The sequence below is a fragment of the Osmia bicornis genome, chromosome 12 (genome assembly GCF_907164935.1).
Source record: "Osmia bicornis bicornis chromosome 12, iOsmBic2.1, whole genome shotgun sequence".
NCBI lineage: Eukaryota > Metazoa > Arthropoda > Insecta > Hymenoptera > Megachilidae > Osmia > Osmia bicornis.
In genome coordinates, this window is record NC_060227.1 from 510,670 (window position 1) to 528,296 (window position 17,627).

Consider the following 17,627-nt stretch of genomic DNA (forward strand, 5'->3'; position numbering starts at 1 on the left):
TACATAATTATTTTCTGTCGCATATACATATTATACTACGGCACGATATGTTATCGATACAGCTTCGTGTTAATAAATGTACATAAATAAATAAAAAATTGTCATATTATATGATAATTTATTATTTATTTGAAACATTTCTACTCATTTCTATCACAACACTTAAACTTCTATTTTAAAAATGACCTCCATAAATTAAAATTTTTTTAACTCGATCCCAGCGCTATCTATACAAAAATGGCTGAAACTACTCAACAAGTTTCCGATTGAGTTTCTTGAAGGCAGAAACCCACGCGAAAATTAAAGAAGTAAACAATTTAAATAGATATAACAATAATTTTATTAGTAAACAATTGTAAAATATAAAATAATAAACATATATTAACAAATATCAGATAGAAATAATTAAATGTAGCCGGCGGAGGGAAGTAAAATCTAGTCAGTCTTATCGCGACCGTCGAAGGGCACGGATGGATCTGTCAGACATATACCGGTACTGGGGAAACGTTGGCTGTTTTGCCGATGGTACTCACTTATTGAGTAGTTTCAGCCGTTTTTGGATAGATGGCGCTAGGATCGAATTTGTTTATGGCGGTCTTTTTAAAGTACAGGTTTGTCAAACAATTATTTTTATTTTACAATGAATTTACAATTAACGTGTGACCTCACCTAAGACTTCATATTGAAGCTTTTATCTGGTATCTGTAATATATCGTGCAATTTATTGTTACCGTCCACTTTCGTTAGAGCAGATGGTACTCGTTCTCGAGGCATTAATTCAAGACCCCTAAAAAACAAAGGCATATGGCATATCCAGTCTTGTTGGACCTGTAGTCACTGTCTTTAGTATGATGAAGAGGTTGAGGGTATGCCGACAGTTGTGCTTGAATTTTACTGTTTATAAGTAAAAGATATAGATTATGAATCAATAAAATAATGTCTTTGTGCTTGCGTTCTATTTCTATTCCAAATAAATTTACATCACTTGTTAATACACCTCGGCAAGTAACAAGGCTCAACCATACGTTATCCGAACATGTTAAATTGTCTTTGTTTTTAAAAGAGGTATCTATTTAAAAATTGTCTCTGATAATTACTAGTTCTTTGAATGTAAAATTTATTTATATTCACCGAAAATTGAAATTCATTTTGCAACAGTCTCTATCATACGTGATAAGTTAACCTTAACATACTTATGTAATCGGCATTTTATCATAATAATTGATAGATGACTTCTTCTAAATGTAATTGCTATGATTTTAGTTTTTAGGTATGCAAGCAAAAATGAATGTGGTAGTGAGTTCCTCTAAAAGTTCAATGAACCCTCTAATTTCTTTATTGGAACAAAATATACCAACTACATTCTTTAAAACTCAAATAGGAAAGCTAAAGATATGCAATGAAAAATATCATTGCAATAAACAACAAACATTGACATTGCATCAACAAAAGAAAATAAATGGTAAAGTATTTAATGTAATTAATTCTGATTTAAGAAGTATATGCATATTAAAAAGTAATAGAGAAGGAATACAATCATATATAATTTATCACATATAGAGATCACATCAACTAAGTGGATATTTAAGAACACCTTACCTAGCAGTAAAAGGGAAAGAATTTTATATTCTAATATATCTCCTAATGTAAAAGATGTAAATGAAAAACAACCTGAGGATCGTAAATCACCTAAGGAACATTTAAGCAATGTATTTAAACATCTTCAGCGTGATGTATGCTTTTATTATACAAAGAAGTTACTTTAAATTATATGAAATTTATTATATTTTTATTATAAAAATATATTTTTTTTCAGTTACCATTACTATTTATTAAAACAATGGATTTTAATATATATACAAACGATTTAATATTTATAAACAACATTAGAGGAACAACAACTACGTAAGTTATAATTTTTAGAATATTTTTATCATTAATACTATTTAAATTTAAATTAATATGTATCATTAAAAATAATGCATATACTTGAAAATGGTTTCTAGAGGTATTGTGCATTATATAAATCAAATATCATTATTAAAACTAGTAGGACACATTAAATATGCTTATGTTAAATTGAATATTTTAAAAATGACGATGCACCCCGAGGATAATACCGTTAAAATTCGGTGGCGTATAGAAGGTGTTTCTAATGCAAAGGTACTTCTTTTATTTTGGAAATTTAAGTTTTGGAATATGAAAGACCAGACAGAGGGTGGACCAACGTAAGTAGTATTACTTATGATTCTGTTGTGTAAATACATACTATTTATAATTTGTAGTTAGTGATTATTAAAATTTACTAATAGGTGGTACGATGGATTTTCTACATTTTATGTTAATAATGATGGTAAAATATATAAACATATTGTGGATAAATTGATGCCTGATCAAGAACAAGAAAAGCTAAAAACTCCTATTGAACCAAAACTGGCTTTATTCACTTCTTTGTTAAGCTTGAACTTAAATTATTTTGATAAAGTTTACTTAAAAACATACATCCTCGATTACTTCAAGTAAAGTAAAAGAGCGAATAAAAAATTTGTACGTCATTATATTAGATAATTAAAATACGCCATCAGTTTTGACACACTCAGCTTAACTATATTTGTAGAGCCACACATGGAAGTCAAAGCGCACGGTATGAATCTTACTGTTGTGCGTATTTATAATGAATTATAGCTCTTTAAAAAATGTTTTCTAAAATATTATTTAATAAATTGCAGTAATAAAATTTCAGAAATATAAATACACTGCTTGTATATTAATATTCTTAAATTGCATTTGTAATTGTGATAAAAAGAAATTACTAAATAGAAATTATAGAAGAGGAGGAAATTTAGGTGAAGTGTCGTAGAAAAAATGAATGTCAATTTAGTTTTTTGTTTTTTAATGGATATATCCATTAATAACATTCTACGTAATATTTATTTTTTTGCGACGTGATAACGATTTCCGAGACGAATAAAACGACCTAGATACAAACTGTTTAAACTTTGAAAGATAACACAAGGATGAAACAGGTAAAATCCTATGAATGACTAATTTAAAAAAAGGCATATTTCTATTTTCCAAGATTCAGAATTAATTTTTATCTTTTTATTTTTCAGAATGATTTGGACTCGATAAACATTTAGAACATTTAGCCAAAAACCAAGTATCAATTATTCGTTGTTAATTAACTGAATACAATAATAAAATTATATTTAACGTTAAGTATGCGAATCGTATTATAGTTAAAATTTTGATGTAACAATAATTATCAAGAGACATATGTATCTTAGGTTGTTAAATTCGATCGTTACATTTCCAACTATTATCAATATTCTTTATAAATCATTTGTATAATATAAATTAGTTAAAGACATTGTATTTCTCTTTGTTTCATCAAGTTTTATTACCAATTTTTTGTTTCTGATAGATACTAATTAATGTTAAAAATTTGAAAAGTTCAATAGATCTATAGTACCAGCTAGTAACAGTAGATGACTTGAATTAAATACAACCATTAAATGTCCATAAAATATGATTTATTTAACTTAAAAAACTCGCATATAAAAAATACAGTAGATACATTTATTTCATTCAGTTACACACAAGGCCTGTAAACAAAATTAACTATTAGAAAAATATTGTAACCAACCATTAAATCAGTAAAGTATATATTTACCTAAATAATCATCCATTAATGTTCCAATGGCAAACTGCAAACAAATACATACATTATAATGTAAAATCTTAAGATAAAATATTATACTTATTGTATACTAACAATGCCTGTAGCATCAACTCTTGTACCAACAATTTTCAGTCTTATTTCATCATCTGGTTGAATAATTACATCCTGCAATTTGTATCCTTACATTATATAATCACTATATTAAATCAGACAAATCATTGCATACAAAAATACATACCTCTTCTTTTGATTTGTAACATGGTGGATTTACATTTGGACAGAACTGCATATCTGCTGGGATTGACTACATAAGGAAGCGTAACAAATTTACAAAATTTATTTATACAATCATACCTTATACAAGAATTACTTACATGATGAGAAATAAAACATGAAAGTGGACCTATTTCAGCAAACATTCCAACCTAACAAGAGAAAGTGGATAACGAATGTTTAATGTCATTGTAGTGTTATATAGTTTTAACTGTTGTATTTCAATTTTACCTTATTTACTTGTGTTACAATAGCATCTAATACCTCTCCCTTAAATGGTCTAAACACAATAGCTTTGTACTTCACAGGATATACCACAAAACCTTGTCCTGGTTGAATTATTCCTGCACCTATATTATCTATTGTTGTTACAGCAACTACAAAACCATATCTGGAATACCATATAGCATTAAAATAAGTAAATAACGTAATCATTTTAAATAAACTTACTTTCCTGTACAAGTGCCTTCCACTTCAGTATATAGTTTTTGTTTTACAGTATCTAGCAATTGAGGTCCAAAATATCTAGGATGTAATAAAATTTCATGTTCCAATGATATCTACAAAATTACAAAATAATATAGTTCATTATTAATGTAATAATTATGTTATTAAGACACATGTATTTCTTAACATTTACTGTATCATTGTTTAAAATAACTCACGTGATAAAACATATTTTAGTTTAAATAAATAATTACTTTTCAAATAAAAGTAAGCAATATTTCAGAAGATAAAATGATGTATATTTTGACTAGTTGTGCCCTTTTCATACGGTCCTGATATCATTCGGGGGTTTCAGGGACCCCGAAGCACCGCTGGCGCACTCTATATACCGACACTATGGCATCCGGGGTATCAAGGACCCCGAAGCATCAGTTGCCCGCGCATTCTACGTATCGACATTATGGCATCCGGGGTTTCAGGGACCCCGGTGCATCGATACCGACATTATGACATCCGGGGTATCAAGGACCCCGGAGCATCGCTTGCACGCGAACTTTACATATCGAAATTATGGCATCCGGGGTTTCAGGGACCCCGGTGCATCGATACCGACATTATGACATCCGGGGTATCAAGGACCCCGGAGCATCGCTTGCACGCGAACTTTACATATCGAAATTATGGCATCCGGGGTTTCAGGAACCCCGGTGCATCGATACCGACATTACGACATCCGGGGTATCAAGGACCCCGGAGCATCGCTTGCACGCGAACTCTATATATCGAAATTATGGCATCCGGGGTTTCAGGGACCCCGGTGCATCGGTACCGACATTATGACATCCGGGGTATCAAGGACCCCGGAGCATCGCTTGCACGCGAACTCTACGTATCGAAATTATGGCATCCGGGGTTTCAGGGACCCCGGTGCATCGATACCGACATTATGATATCCGGGGTTTCAGGGACCCCGGTGCATCGATATCGACATTATGACATCCGGGGTTTCAGGGACCCCGGTGCTTCGATACCGACATTATGACATCCGGGGTATCAAGGACCCCGGAGCATCGGTTGCGCGCAAACTCTACATATCGACATTATGGCATCGGGGTGTCAGGGACCCCAGTGCATCGATACCGACATTATGGCATCGGGGTGTCAGGGACCCCAGTGCATCGATACCGACATTATGGCATCGGGGGTATCAAGGACCCCGAAGTATCGGTTGCACACGCACTCTATATATCGACATTATGGCATCCGGGGTTTCCGGGACCCCGGTGCATCCTTACCGACATGTTGGCATCCGGGGTATCAAGGACCCCGGAGCATCTGTTGCGCACGCACTCTATATATCGACATTATGGCATCCGGGGTTTTCGGGACCCCGATGCATTAATACCGACATTATGGCATTCGGGGTATCGAGGACCCCTAGCATCGGTGAGTCTATCAAAGATATCATTGTATTTTGATTATGCACTGCCTTACAGAAAATTATATAGGTAAAATGATGTTACAGGGGAATCATGAATTCTCAAATATTAAATAAAGAAAAATTTATTTTATTTTATTTGATAACAGGTACATTATGTGCCATAGATGTATCACTTATATAATACATATGTAAATACGTAAGTTCTTTAAAGAATAACTTATGGAATGACTAATTAATTTAATTAAGCTTTACAGATTTGTATACTAATTGTTAATTTACAATGAAATTAAATTACTTATCATCATCTTCTACAAAATTTAATTTTCGTTTAATTTCCAGGGCTAATTTATATCCTAGTTCTGGACGGCGATCCCTTCCTTCAACCATCGCTTTTACTTGACTTGAATTTACAATTACACCATTGTTAGCTATGACAGTAGCTTTAGTTTTTTCAATATCAACAAGATCTACTCCCCGACTACAATCGTCAATGAGAATAGTTCGATAACCGCTTGTGAGTGCATCAACTGCGGTAGCTCCAACACAAACATCATAAGCTAATCCGCAGATGTATATATCCGTTGCTCCTTTCTCTTGTAATTGCGAAGACAAACTAGTTTCCATCATTTTCTTATTATCCCAAAAGACAGAATACGAATCAACTTCTGGATTCGTTCCTTTATATATTTTAATTGCGTTATTAACAATTTTTAAATCTTTATGAAGTTCTGCACCCCAAGAGTCCTGAATACAATGACGTGGCCAAAGGCGCTGTTTTAACAGAGGTGGTCCTCTAAATGTAACTGTATCATAAACTTGTGCTGCTTCCTTTGAAATTCCACTACTAGTATCAACTTCTCTGTGTAAAAATATAATAATTATCTTAAAAATAGATCAACAAAAGTGCAAGATTTAGGTATGCCAAAAATGATGCATCGGTTACCTTAGATGTAAATTATCAATAAAAGATACATGATCTACAGGATGCCAATCAAGAGAATAGAAAACTGCATCAAATTGTACAGTTTCTAATAAACGATTTGTTGGTTCAATTACTTCTGAGCCATCATGTTGTGCAGCACACTGTTTAATGTTTAAAGAACCGGTTATGAAATCATTTTGTACATCTACAATTAAAAACGCACTTTTCGGACGAGTGCAGATTTTAATCCAACGATTCCAGCATACCTGTAAATTAATAAAGGACATATTATACTACTAAAATTATTAAAACTTATTATGATTGATAGTAATCTTTGAAAATACCTCAAATTCTTCTCTGTTGATCATTCCATCTCCATTCAAATCAAATATAGAATATATTTCCTTCAGTTGATCTTCTTCAAGATCGTAAATTTTTCCACGATCGTTACGAAATAGTGCGCGACAAATCAGCTGAAATTCTGTAAGAGATAAATATCCATCTGCATCTTTATCAAATGCAGTAAAACAGGCATCCATGTTTCTTTGCTAAATTTCTTGTTCCTAAGATGTTTGTTTAATCAATACTGACAGAGCTGAACCGATGTTCAGAATAATTATATTATATGCTACTTTTCATACCACTTAAAAGTGTGTTAATTGTGAGTAGTGTTATACAATTTACATTAGTTTTACTGCAGTGCAGTATTCTATTTCAATATCTGTAACTACTACTATCTATTCTATTTTTAATCCTATTTGGTAGCAAAATCCGGAATAAAAAGTTTATAAGAAATTTTTAAAAATTTTTATTACTAAATATATTATATTACAAAAGTAAAGTTTAAATTACCTTTCTTTATATTTTTATGCTACAAGTTGCATAATAGGTAAACACATATAATTGAAATAAAAGTCACTGTGTTAGTTTGTGATGAGTTAATAGCGATACATCAACCATTACCTCAGGTTCCAGTAAGTCATTTACTTTATACTTCATAGACTCCTCATAAGCATATGTAGCAGACGTATCTGTGAGCTGCATATTACATTGTGCTAAAATCAAAATGCAATTACGCAGCCTTGCGCAAACTTCACGAATTGTTTGTGGAATTCTTGATAAATCTTGTGTGAAACCACCCTCTGATCTATCAGTGTCTTGTTCGCTAGCTCCAATCCACACATAACCATTGGTTCCTAATATTAAACTTGCTCCATTTTCCAAATTATGAAAATGTGTCTTTTTTCGTTTTATCAGAGCTGGTGAAACTTTTAACATTATGCCCTGAGATAGTTTACCATATTTCAAAACTCTAGTATGCAATGAAAGGGAACCATCTACAAAAGTACTTTGTACTTCTGCACAAATTAAATCTCCTTCTTGGAGATATCTTCTCATAGTTTGCTCATCTTCTGCAGATCTTCTTCTCTACAAATTATACAAATACTAAATTATTTTAAATTATTACAATTTTACATTTGTATAATACTGTAAAACTGGATGTGGCCACATCTTAGCGCCATACCAATTCTCCACCAGGTAAATTAACACTAGAAAGTAGTAACACAGAGTCAAGTTTGGAATTTGTATCAACTTTCCATCGTCTTTGTTGAACTTCAGTTATACGACCAACAATTACGTCTCCTATTTCGCCTTGGTAACGTGCTTTCAATGGTTTAACCGAAATGAGTTTATTTACTTTTTCTAAAATACCAGCTACAGATGCACGTAATGTGTTTTCATCGTCTACGTACGTTCCATGACCCCTGATGAAAACGTAAGATGTTAAATACAGATGTTATTTTTCTTCAACAAATAAATTAAACAAAGTTTTACCTCAAAAAGTCAGGTTGACTAGCAATTTCTTCTCCCGGTGTGTATATCCGAGGTTGTTTATCTTCATTCTTTATTAAATTTAAATCAACTCTATTTACTGCCAAACGTACATTAATAGGCGGACATTCTTCCATTATAAACAATAAACTTTCCTTTTATTTCTATTAATATATCTCCACAACGTCCCACCGGCTTCCATACATACATCAGCTGTTCGTTTAACACAGTGCAATGACTACAGATGTTGAAGACTGGACATGCCTTCGTTTTCGAGGTATCATGCTTTACAGGGTCCCAGAAACCCCATGTATCCTTGTATCTGTACATACATACCGCTGTAAGTTCCTTTTGAGTTTATTTTGAGTTTTAAGTTTCTTCCTGCATGCCTTACATTTCTGCATCCTTTATATCATTGAATCCCTTACATTTCTGCATCCTTTATATCATTGCATCCCTTACATTCCTGCAACCTTTACATTATTGCATCCCTTACATTTACTTCTGCATCCTTTATATCATTGCCCTTACATCTCCGTACCCTTTATATCTCTGTATCCCTTACACTCCTAAATTCTCCCTGCATCTCTTGTATCCTTTCAACCCTTATAATAAATATATTATAAATAATATACTTATGGCCACTGGTTCGAGTAAAGGTAAGTAAAGGTAAGTAAAGTCTCGTGAAAAACAATTTTAAACTTAAATTGTTGCAAAATTTAGTTCCATTTTCTGAAACCAGATGGCGCTGACTCGAGGTCGAGATTTTAGTTCACATTTTTGCCGCTAGAGGGCCAAAATCTCGACATGATTTAGTTCCTTTTTCTAAAACCAGATGGCGCTGACTCGAGATCGAGATTTTAGTTCACATTTTTGCCGCTAGAGGGCCAAAATCTCGACATGATTTAGTTCCTTTTTCTAAAACCAGATGGCGCTGACTCGAGGTCGAGATTTTAGTTCACATTTTTGCCGCTAGAGGGCCAAAAATTCGACATGATTTAGTTCCTTTTTCTGAAACCAGATGGCGCTGACTCGAGGTCGAGATTTTAGTTCACATTTTTGCCGCTAGAGGGCCAAAAATTCGACATGATTTAGTTCCTTTTTCTGAAACCAGATGGCGCTGACTCGAGGTCGAGATTTTAGTTCACATTTTTGCCGCTAGAGGGCCAAAAATTCGACATGATTTAGTTCCTTTTTCTGAAACCAGATGGCGCTGACTCGAGGTCGAGATTTTAGTTCACATTTTTGCCGCTAGAGGGCCAAAAATTCGACATGATTTAGTTCCTTTTTCTGAAACCAGATGGCGCTGATCCGACATCGAAATTTTAGTTCGCATTTTTGCCGCTAGAGGGCGCTAAATTTATTCGTAAGCGATAAGGGGATGTAAGGCACCACAGATTGTAGGGAATAAAGTGATTTGTGGGATGCAGGGCTATAAGGGAAGCAGGGTTGCAAGAGGAACAGACATTTAAGGGATAGGGAGATGTAAAGGATTGAAGAGTGTAAGGGATGGAGGGATGTTAGGCATACGGGGATGTGAGGGACGCAGGGATGTAAGGGATGCAAGGAGAGAAAGAAAGCTGGGATGTGAGGAATACAAGGATGTTAGGGATGCTAGGATATGAAGAAAGCAGGGATGTAACGGATGCTGAGGTGTAAGGAATGCAGGTTTATAAGGGGTGCAGAGATGTAAAGGAATCAGGGATAACAAAACCAACACGTTCGTCCTCCTAATGGGTTTATTCAATAAGCTACGAAGATAAATACAGCAAATTAAATGAACGCAGAAAATAAAATAAGGGTATATGTATGTTTAGCAGGTAGATCTGCAGCCCCCGGCAGTCGCTATAAGACTGATGCTCTACGTCGAACAGGTGATAACTGGCTGAACGTTGGTGAAACAACCAATGTTCAATAGAGGGCGGTAAGAGCGCGATGCAAACTTTCACTTCAATTTTCAGTAACCTTGAAAAAAAGATATATTTTACAAAACTATTTATATAATTACAATGAATCGCTGTAATGAATTATTATACATAAAATGAAATTCTTTGTTGGCTTATAATTCTATTCGAGAAGGGAAATTTTCATACTAAAGAGTACGGTTAGTGGTCACGACGTAAACTTGTCAGATTTTTTTTTTTTTTATTACCAAAAAACAAAACTTATGATGTAATCATTCGCGCTCGTGTACACATGTATATATGTATGTCGCATTCATATAATACATTTATAAAATATACATACATATGTATTAAGAAGATTTATCGACAAAATCCTAAAAATAAATAGAAAAACAGATAATAGTTTTTGAAGTAGAGTAAAAGAAATATTAATCTACTTAAGAAATAATTAAGATAATATAATCACAATGAAATGTAAATTAATATAAGATTCCAATAATAAGTGTATGTAAAGGAGAAGATTCTTGGAAATTCTATTATTATCTTGTTGGTGTCGAGGGAGGGAATATAACGTAGCATGTAAGATAAAGGATTTCATTAAAAAGATGAAATAATTTGATTTGATTGTGAAAGAACTAAACAAATTATGCAATACATAAAACTCTTATTCTTATGAATCATGTAAGAAAATCAAATCAATTCTCATCAGTGTTGCATCATACTAAAGCCGACTGAAATCTCTATACATATATACTGTTTATTACTTATTTAAATAATTTATGTTAATAATGACTCGAATACTGTAATTTGATGGAATAATAAAGTTGTGACAGATACACTTTTCTATTCTATGTTAAAAACTATCTGTCGGAAGCGAAGAGCATTTGCATACGTACTTGTACATACACAGATATAGAAATATCATGTGGTAGTAATAAAATAATATATTCACGATAGAGGTAATCGTATCTCATGTTGTCAGGTTTGTTTTTACAGGTTCGATAAATAAACTAAAAAACACGAACAGGGAATTATTGAAAATATTGATAACATTATTGTAAATGAGCAGTGGATTTTATATCACGTAAAAGGGTGTAATATCACTTGCATGATATTTTTAACCATTCTATTACTATACAAATATCACGTAGCCATTCCAATCGGTTTATATTACTATATTTTAACTGTACGAATGTGAATTAAGATTGGATATTGTTTAAATTTTTAACGAGAAATTGAAATTGACACTATTTCAAGGATAATCATTGCAAAGTACATAAAATGGCAATCATCGTTGATATAAGAAGCATCTTTATTTTCTGTTTTTTTGTTTGAGTCCTCAGCAAACGTCGATAGCAACTTATTCTACAATCTACATTATTCTTTTTGTCGTAATTATGTATCGTTGAATAATGTTTTCTTTTTCATTTTCTTGCTTTCTTTTGTTTCCATTGTTTCAGTAATATGTTTAGTCATCGAACCCCTTATTCCGCTTATTCATTAATAACGCGTTTTCATTTATACTATTTCTTGAATTAATTGAACTTTATTTCCCGAAGCTGCAATAACCAATATCTTTTCTTATAAATAAATTTTCCAAATAAAAAATACACGTTAATTACTTGACAGTAATCATACGAAAGATCGGTGTTAGTGTGTGAAGTATATTATGTTGGTACTTGTACACCTTACACGATTTACAGGAATATATCGAATGATCCAGAATCTTAGCGATCAACCAAGTTTCCTCGTAAACCTTTGTATGCTTTATTTGCGAACTGATTGTAAGAGAACAAGCAACTGTTTTATAATTAAAAACTAAAGATTAAAACGAATCTGAAAAAAGTAATAGCGATAAAGGGAATACAGATTGAAAGAATTAGGGAAAAAGATGTAAACATGGAGAATACCGGTAGGCTAGGATTAAACCACGATAGGCTGTTTCGGGCGTTTAGTTGATCGGTTCGGTGGACGGACGATGCTGAAGGAAAGTGGTATTAAGAACCGAAGGTAACCGAACGGGGATATACGGAAACAGCCGAAGTGGATGCAGTGCGAAACATCACGTAGCCAGTGTTGCTAGGCGGTTTGTTAAGGAACGGTAGAAGGGAAAAATTGGAGGAGAGGGGACAACTCGTATAAAGTCGCGTCATCGTGCCGGTTAATCAGTTGTTCGGAGAAAAAGTCTAACGAGGGATGTTGTTTTGCTCGATGTGGCGTTAATCAAAGTGAAAGTACAATTATAATAAAAAAGAACAATTGATATTTATCGAGTAATAGAAAAAATCAATTTTATCGGACTTGGTGACATTTGTCGTGAAATTATTCTTGTCAAAAATAATACCAAATTACCGCAGAACATACTTGTAGCGTCGAGGAAATAATACGTGTATCGTGTTCTGTTTCAAGAAGGTCGCTGTGAAATTAATTGTGTCTGTGTGTAACGTTTTTCGAATAATGGAGGTTTTACCGTGTCCTGTAAATGTGGATTTCAGCAACACAAGAGGTATCTACATGTTCCTTTCGATTTAATTTCCTTTTCTCAACTAAACGAGCAATTGAGTTTTTTCTTTCATCATATCATACCTTACATACGCTTTTAAAAGACGATCGATTGTTGGATGTATATATGTAAGCGACGAAGCGGAGCTGTTTGTTTCGGAAAATCAGCTGATTTTTTCGTCGAATAAGAATATGAGCATTTTACAGCTTTAATGATTCTCATTAACTCTAAGTGCAAACAAATTTCATAAATTTTTATAAAAGTATCTTTTCCATCTTGAATTTTTCTTATTTATTAATTACATATGTATATGAAGGCATAAAATTGAAAAATTCATGTTGACCCAACTAGTATTTTACTTAGCTATTTATTTACGTTTTGTAAAAATTAAAACTGTTATAATCGATTTAAATGATATTCTCGTAAAGACCGTTTTAGTTCCCTAAATATCTCGGTTGCCGGTACGTACTCCGTCCGCCGGTATATGTGTGTGTGTGTGTGTGTGTGTGTGTGTGTGAAGTATGTACCTACGTGCCGCTGTGCGCACGTACACCCGTGCGTATGTGTTTGTCACTCAATATACATATGTATAAAGTCGCGTAACAATCTGTTACTTGTAATAATAATAATAATAATAATAATAATAATAATGTTGTTGTAAGCAGCAAGAATGGATAATCGATTCTAATTGATTATTCGTTTATTGATTTAGCTGAAACAGTTGCCGATGAATTCGACGGGGCTTGCCAGGCATTAGCGAAACGACTCGAAGTCGAATTAAGGAGGGCGAAACATGTTCAATTAGCGTGCGGAGAAGTTTTGCTACCTGCCGACCTTTTGCCTAGGATAGCTAAAGATGTCCTCAGCATGGCTGAGAATGAACCCTGTGGTCTCAGGTAAATATTATCTTCTAATCTCGCGCATACCTTTTTTTATTTTTATTTTTATTTTTATTTTTCGATATCGTATTAATCTACATTCGCTTCTTCTCTTACAGAGGTTGTACTCTATTTATTAGTTTTGAAACGGACAGTGTATGTCGGAAATTGTCAAAAATACAATGCGATCCTAATGCAGTATCCACCTTTGAACTTTATCTGACATTAAAACAAGATCATACATCTTGGCACATTCTGTTACCACAGTTCATAAAGTAAGTAATTATTATTATAGTAACTGTTGTGATAAATTACTTTTGAAAGACAAATTCTTAACTTTAGCTCATTGTTATTTGCAGGAATCTTACAAGAGGAGGTACCATTATGATAAGTAGAGATTTTACGTTGGAAAAAAAGAAATTGTACAGATCTTATCAACAAACACAGTGAAGGGAAAGATGGTTCAGGGAGTTGTCTGACTTTTTTTAGTACATGCAATTATTTCTACCTGCTCTAACTTCGTCAATCCGAAGATGGTCTTTTTCCGTGCGTGTAAAGCGGGACCTACTCTTTCGAAGAGCGTATATTTTACAATTATTTAGTTTATAATTATTCAACATGAAAGAGACAAGAAATTATTATATATGGGTAAGAGGGAGGAAAGAGCGCGCTTCTTGTATATTGCTTTCTAGATACTTGTCAAGATTCTTTAAAACGGCAATGATATGTCCCTTTGCAAGGATAGAAAAACAATATTGCGTTTTACCGATCTGCAATTGTTTAAGAAAGATATAGTGTGAATTGGCTGTGTTTTTAGCTGAAGATGCAATCCATTTGGGAAAATGAAAATGTGATAATAAAATAAAAACAGATCGAGTAGTTTCTTTATGTGATTCTTAGATTTTATATGTTTATCTAATTGTAGAAATAAAAGTGATTATAACGTAGTAGCGCCGTATTAAAGAAAAGAGCATTCACTTTGGATAAACGAATACATATCTGTCTAGCGTTATAGTACAGACAAGTTTCTCAAAGTACATAATTTCATCGACAATCACGGTATAGCGTTGAACGTGGATTTCATAGATCCCTACTGAAACTTGACGAATGCGGTGTAGAATTGTGACAGCTGTGTAAATTTCTAAGGTCGCATAAAGAAATGTTCTCTCCTAAAGAAAGAAAATGGTATCTTCGTTTACAAGACTTGTGTAATATATTTTTTCGTGATAATCTAACGATATGCTAAAATTAAAATCAACTTTTCTTTCATAGTATTAGGAATTTAGATATGCTGAAATTTTTTATTTTAGAAATACTAATGGATATCTCGATCATTCTTATCTAATATTGTTTTATATACGTATACTACTGATATCGGTTATCAATTGATATATGCGTGTTTTTAAACTACTACTGTCCAATGTTTCGATGCATTGTATTTCTAACAAGAAATCTCACCGTAATTTAGGTATCAATTCGTGATGATGTGATATTAGTAGAAAAATTTGTGAGCAACGTAAAGAACGGATCAGCGTGTGATATTACAAACTTTGGCCATGTGTGTAAAAGATCCTCTTATAGGAGCATTATCACCACACCACTAAATGATTTCTATCGCTTTGTTGTTCCAATGATACTTTTTGGGACTTTTGATACCTAAGATGTGCTTTTTCCATAGAAAGAAAAAAAAAATGATTTGAAATTACTGTATTTGACAAGAACTTGCAGTAATGATATTCCAAAATGATATGTAGCAAGTGTTCATGCGTGCGTGTGTGTGCATATAAATACAAATGGAATTTATAAGACTGATCAGTACTAGAATTTTCCAAATTAAATTTTCAAAGTAGAACAATTATTCGTATTCATATAAACGTTTGAAACGACAAATAAAACTTCCAGAACTCGTGTTATTAAACTTACATTAATTATATACTGGCTATATCGAAGAACGATAGAGGTTTTGCGAATTAAAAATCGTTGAATAAAATGTTCTTCCTGGTCTCTTTGAAAATAGAAGGAAAATGAAGGGAAACAAGAAATAAAAGTAAAAAAAAAAAAAAAAAATGTGCGATGATCGCGTTATAATATAGAAATAAGATATATAAGACAGATGCTGTTACGCATATTTTGTACTTCCTTAAATGATTAGAAATAACAAAAAGACATTAAAAGCATATAACGTGTAGGATATTTAATTTTTTTTATTCATTATATCGTTGTTAAGTATTGTGCTTGGTTGGATAATTTCTACATTTTCGCACGCTTTGCATTCAATGCGTGTTCATCAATCTTTCACAATCAATGTTTTTTATTTTTTTTTAGTAGTTGTTCGTCGTATTTTTTTCATGTTTTTGAATAATTTGTTCGTTCATTAATTTTTATTAAAGTATAAAAAGAAACCTTATAGTTTCAACACTGATACCCTCTCTCTCTCTATTATCAAATTGTTTGATTAATTTTGTACAGCGTTTCAGCTTTCGTTTGATCGATTATTATTAATGTAATTTGTAATCTTACTGCAGAAAACAAAGAAAGCAAAATAAATTATGAGAGTTGTAATAAACGCTTTGTTGATTCTTCATGAATTGATTCATTGCCCATTATAAAAACGAGAAATAGTATTTGTTATCAGTGACTACAGATGCAAAAGTAGTGGACATTGGACGTGCCTTTCTCCTTACCAAAGGGGTCACGATTTTTCTAAATCCTACTTTATTTTCTTCTTTTCATACAAAAAGATAATAATAGCAGTGATTACAGATATAGAAAGATTGGACACGCTTTTCTTCTCAAGGGGTCCCAGACACCCCCGCGACAAATTAAAAATTTTTTTAATTCGATTCCATCGCCATCTATACAAAAATGGCGCTAACTACTCGACGGATTTTTCTAAACTACTTCAAGTTTTGCAAAGCGTTTCTAAAAATCCAAGAATCAATTTGCGACGATTGCGGTTCGACATCTATCCTTTGAAATGTGTCGCATTTCGAACGTTCTAACCTCAAGGATATCCACTAAAGAATAAAATGACAAAATAGGAGAAAATTCGAATTTTTCATTTTTGGTTTCCTTAAGGTTAATACTCACGTCGAACAATTGTAACCAGGCGACACTTAAACACTTTTTAACGAATTTGAATGATCTTTCAAAGTAATATTTCTCAAGCATACTCGCGGCAGCGACGTCAATGATTTCTTCGCGAATAGAAGCAATTTGATGTTCGACAAATTGTTTCCATATAAATTTTTGCCATTTTGATTGTCGGATATTAAAGGGAAGGATATAAGACATAGTTAAAATGCGATCCTCGACGGATGAATTTACATGTTTGTTAGATTTTAAGAAATCGGCGTTTTCATCCATCGTTATTTAAAATTAAAATGAAGTCCAGAAAACAAACATACAGTGTGTAAGGATAAAATATTGTTACTGTACTTGCCGTCACCAGAGTCCATAACCAAGCCGCGCAGGTTGGAAGATGGTGGGGGAACTTAGCGAGCATCGATACTCCCACTCCGCTAATCACTTTTAATATACGGGTAAAACAATAGTACGATTGAATAGAAAGAATACAGAATGATAGACGTGAATAAAAAACCGTGCTACCCGTTATACACTCCAAATGATGCACTTTCGCGTAGATGCGTCGCGTGGAAGCGCTTTAGCGACGCTGTGCGCAAGCGCATGGGAGTATCGCCAATCAGGGCGAAGATGCGCACGAAAGAACGGAAACTGGTCTTT

General features: G+C 33.1%; 5 protein-coding genes across 10 annotated transcripts; 2 read left to right on the plus strand and 3 right to left on the minus strand.

Moving 5' to 3' along the window:
- The first annotated feature begins 446 nt into the window (after window positions 1-446).
- On the plus strand, window positions 447-3,375 carry LOC114879457 (uncharacterized protein C6orf136). 4 transcript variants are annotated; one of them, XM_046288299.1, is made up of 8 exons: window positions 447-611; window positions 1,264-1,462; window positions 1,561-1,733; window positions 1,817-1,905; window positions 2,007-2,228; window positions 2,313-2,644; window positions 2,730-3,026; window positions 3,114-3,375. In XM_046288299.1, exons 1-6 carry the CDS (start codon window positions 471-473, stop codon window positions 2,521-2,523), a joined length of 1,035 nt encoding a protein of 344 aa, XP_046144255.1. In that variant the 5' UTR covers window positions 447-470; the 3' UTR covers window positions 2,524-2,644; window positions 2,730-3,026; window positions 3,114-3,375. The 4 variants fall into 4 exon arrangements, with proteins under 4 accessions (XP_046144255.1, XP_046144256.1, XP_046144254.1 ...); XM_046288300.1 differs by having other exon boundaries at window positions 2,744-3,026; XM_046288298.1 differs by having other exon boundaries at window positions 2,313-3,026.
- Window positions 3,376-3,511: 136 nt separating this feature from the next.
- Window positions 3,512-4,731, minus strand: LOC114879465 (DNA-directed RNA polymerase II subunit RPB7). Of its 2 annotated transcripts, XM_029194405.2 has the most exons (8): window positions 4,621-4,731; window positions 4,406-4,515; window positions 4,187-4,346; window positions 4,057-4,107; window positions 3,921-3,986; window positions 3,776-3,847; window positions 3,674-3,707; window positions 3,512-3,605 (listed from the first exon to the last, which is right to left on the minus strand). In XM_029194405.2, the coding sequence occupies exons 1-8, from the start codon at window positions 4,630-4,632 to the stop codon at window positions 3,589-3,591; spliced, it is 522 nt and encodes a 173-aa protein (XP_029050238.1). In that variant the 5' UTR covers window positions 4,633-4,731; the 3' UTR covers window positions 3,512-3,588. The 2 variants fall into 2 exon arrangements, with proteins under 2 accessions (XP_029050238.1, XP_029050237.1); XM_029194404.2 differs by having other exon boundaries at window positions 3,512-3,707.
- Window positions 4,732-5,949: 1,218 nt separating this feature from the next.
- Window positions 5,950-8,833, minus strand: LOC114879458. Of its 2 annotated transcripts, XM_029194394.2 has the most exons (6): window positions 8,602-8,833; window positions 8,291-8,531; window positions 7,723-8,193; window positions 7,110-7,313; window positions 6,787-7,031; window positions 5,950-6,702 (listed from the first exon to the last, which is right to left on the minus strand). In XM_029194394.2, exons 1-6 carry the CDS (start codon window positions 8,733-8,735, stop codon window positions 6,135-6,137), a joined length of 1,863 nt encoding a protein of 620 aa, XP_029050227.1. In that variant the 5' UTR covers window positions 8,736-8,833; the 3' UTR covers window positions 5,950-6,134. The 2 variants fall into 2 exon arrangements, 1 of the variants encoding a protein (XP_029050227.1); XR_003789910.2 differs by lacking the exons at window positions 5,950-6,702; window positions 6,787-7,031 and having other exon boundaries at window positions 7,162-7,246; window positions 7,618-8,193; window positions 8,602-8,829.
- Window positions 8,834-12,599: 3,766 nt separating this feature from the next.
- Window positions 12,600-15,988, plus strand: LOC114879466 (protein charybde-like). The gene is made up of 4 exons (XM_029194407.2): window positions 12,600-13,008; window positions 13,718-13,901; window positions 14,003-14,158; window positions 14,243-15,988. Exons 1-4 carry the CDS (start codon window positions 12,960-12,962, stop codon window positions 14,331-14,333), a joined length of 480 nt encoding a protein of 159 aa, XP_029050240.1. The 5' UTR covers window positions 12,600-12,959; the 3' UTR covers window positions 14,334-15,988.
- Window positions 15,989-16,234: 246 nt separating this feature from the next.
- LOC114879468 lies at window positions 16,235-17,579 on the minus strand. Its single transcript, XM_029194409.2, has 2 exons — window positions 16,974-17,579; window positions 16,235-16,900 (listed from the first exon to the last, which is right to left on the minus strand). Exons 1-2 carry the CDS (start codon window positions 17,247-17,249, stop codon window positions 16,781-16,783), a joined length of 396 nt encoding a protein of 131 aa, XP_029050242.1. The 5' UTR covers window positions 17,250-17,579; the 3' UTR covers window positions 16,235-16,780.
- Between the last annotated feature and the right edge of the window lie 48 nt (window positions 17,580-17,627).

What these genes read in the sequence shown, in the direction of transcription:
- LOC114879458 (XM_029194394.2), bottom strand. Translation starts at nt 8,735, where the DNA reads ATGGAAGAATGTCCGCCTATTAATGTACGTTTGGCAGTAAATAGAGTT. An exon ending in AGTCAACCTGACTTTTTGAG is followed by an intron (nt 8,532 to 8,601) that starts GTAAAACTTTGT and finishes CGTTTTCATCAG; the next exon opens with GGGTCATGGAACGTACGTAG. An exon ending in ATTTACCTGGTGGAGAATTG is followed by an intron (nt 8,194 to 8,290) that starts GTATGGCGCTAA and finishes TATAATTTGTAG; the next exon opens with AGAAGAAGATCTGCAGAAGA.
- LOC114879457 (XM_046288298.1), top strand. Translation starts at nt 471, where the DNA reads ATGGATCTGTCAGACATATACCGGTACTGGGGAAACGTTGGCTGTTTT. An exon ending in TTAAACATCTTCAGCGTGAT is followed by an intron (nt 1,734 to 1,816) that starts GTATGCTTTTAT and finishes ATTTTTTTTCAG; the next exon opens with TTACCATTACTATTTATTAA. An exon ending in ATTAGAGGAACAACAACTAC is followed by an intron (nt 1,906 to 2,006) that starts GTAAGTTATAAT and finishes AATGGTTTCTAG; the next exon opens with AGGTATTGTGCATTATATAA.
- LOC114879465 (XM_029194404.2), bottom strand. An exon ending in CATGTTTTATTTCTCATCAT is followed by an intron (nt 3,987 to 4,056) that starts GTAAGTAATTCT and finishes TTCCTTATGTAG; the next exon opens with TCAATCCCAGCAGATATGCA. An exon ending in GTTACAAATCAAAAGAAGAG is followed by an intron (nt 3,848 to 3,920) that starts GTATGTATTTTT and finishes TACAAATTGCAG; the next exon opens with GATGTAATTATTCAACCAGA.
- LOC114879468 (XM_029194409.2), bottom strand. Translation starts at nt 17,249, where the DNA reads ATGGATGAAAACGCCGATTTCTTAAAATCTAACAAACATGTAAATTCA. An exon ending in CCTGGTTACAATTGTTCGAC is followed by an intron (nt 16,901 to 16,973) that starts GTGAGTATTAAC and finishes TTTATTCTTTAG; the next exon opens with TGGATATCCTTGAGGTTAGA.
- LOC114879466 (XM_029194407.2), top strand. Translation starts at nt 12,960, where the DNA reads ATGGAGGTTTTACCGTGTCCTGTAAATGTGGATTTCAGCAACACAAGA. An exon ending in GGATTTCAGCAACACAAGAG is followed by an intron (nt 13,009 to 13,717) that starts GTATCTACATGT and finishes TTATTGATTTAG; the next exon opens with CTGAAACAGTTGCCGATGAA. An exon ending in CTGTTACCACAGTTCATAAA is followed by an intron (nt 14,159 to 14,242) that starts GTAAGTAATTAT and finishes TGTTATTTGCAG; the next exon opens with GAATCTTACAAGAGGAGGTA.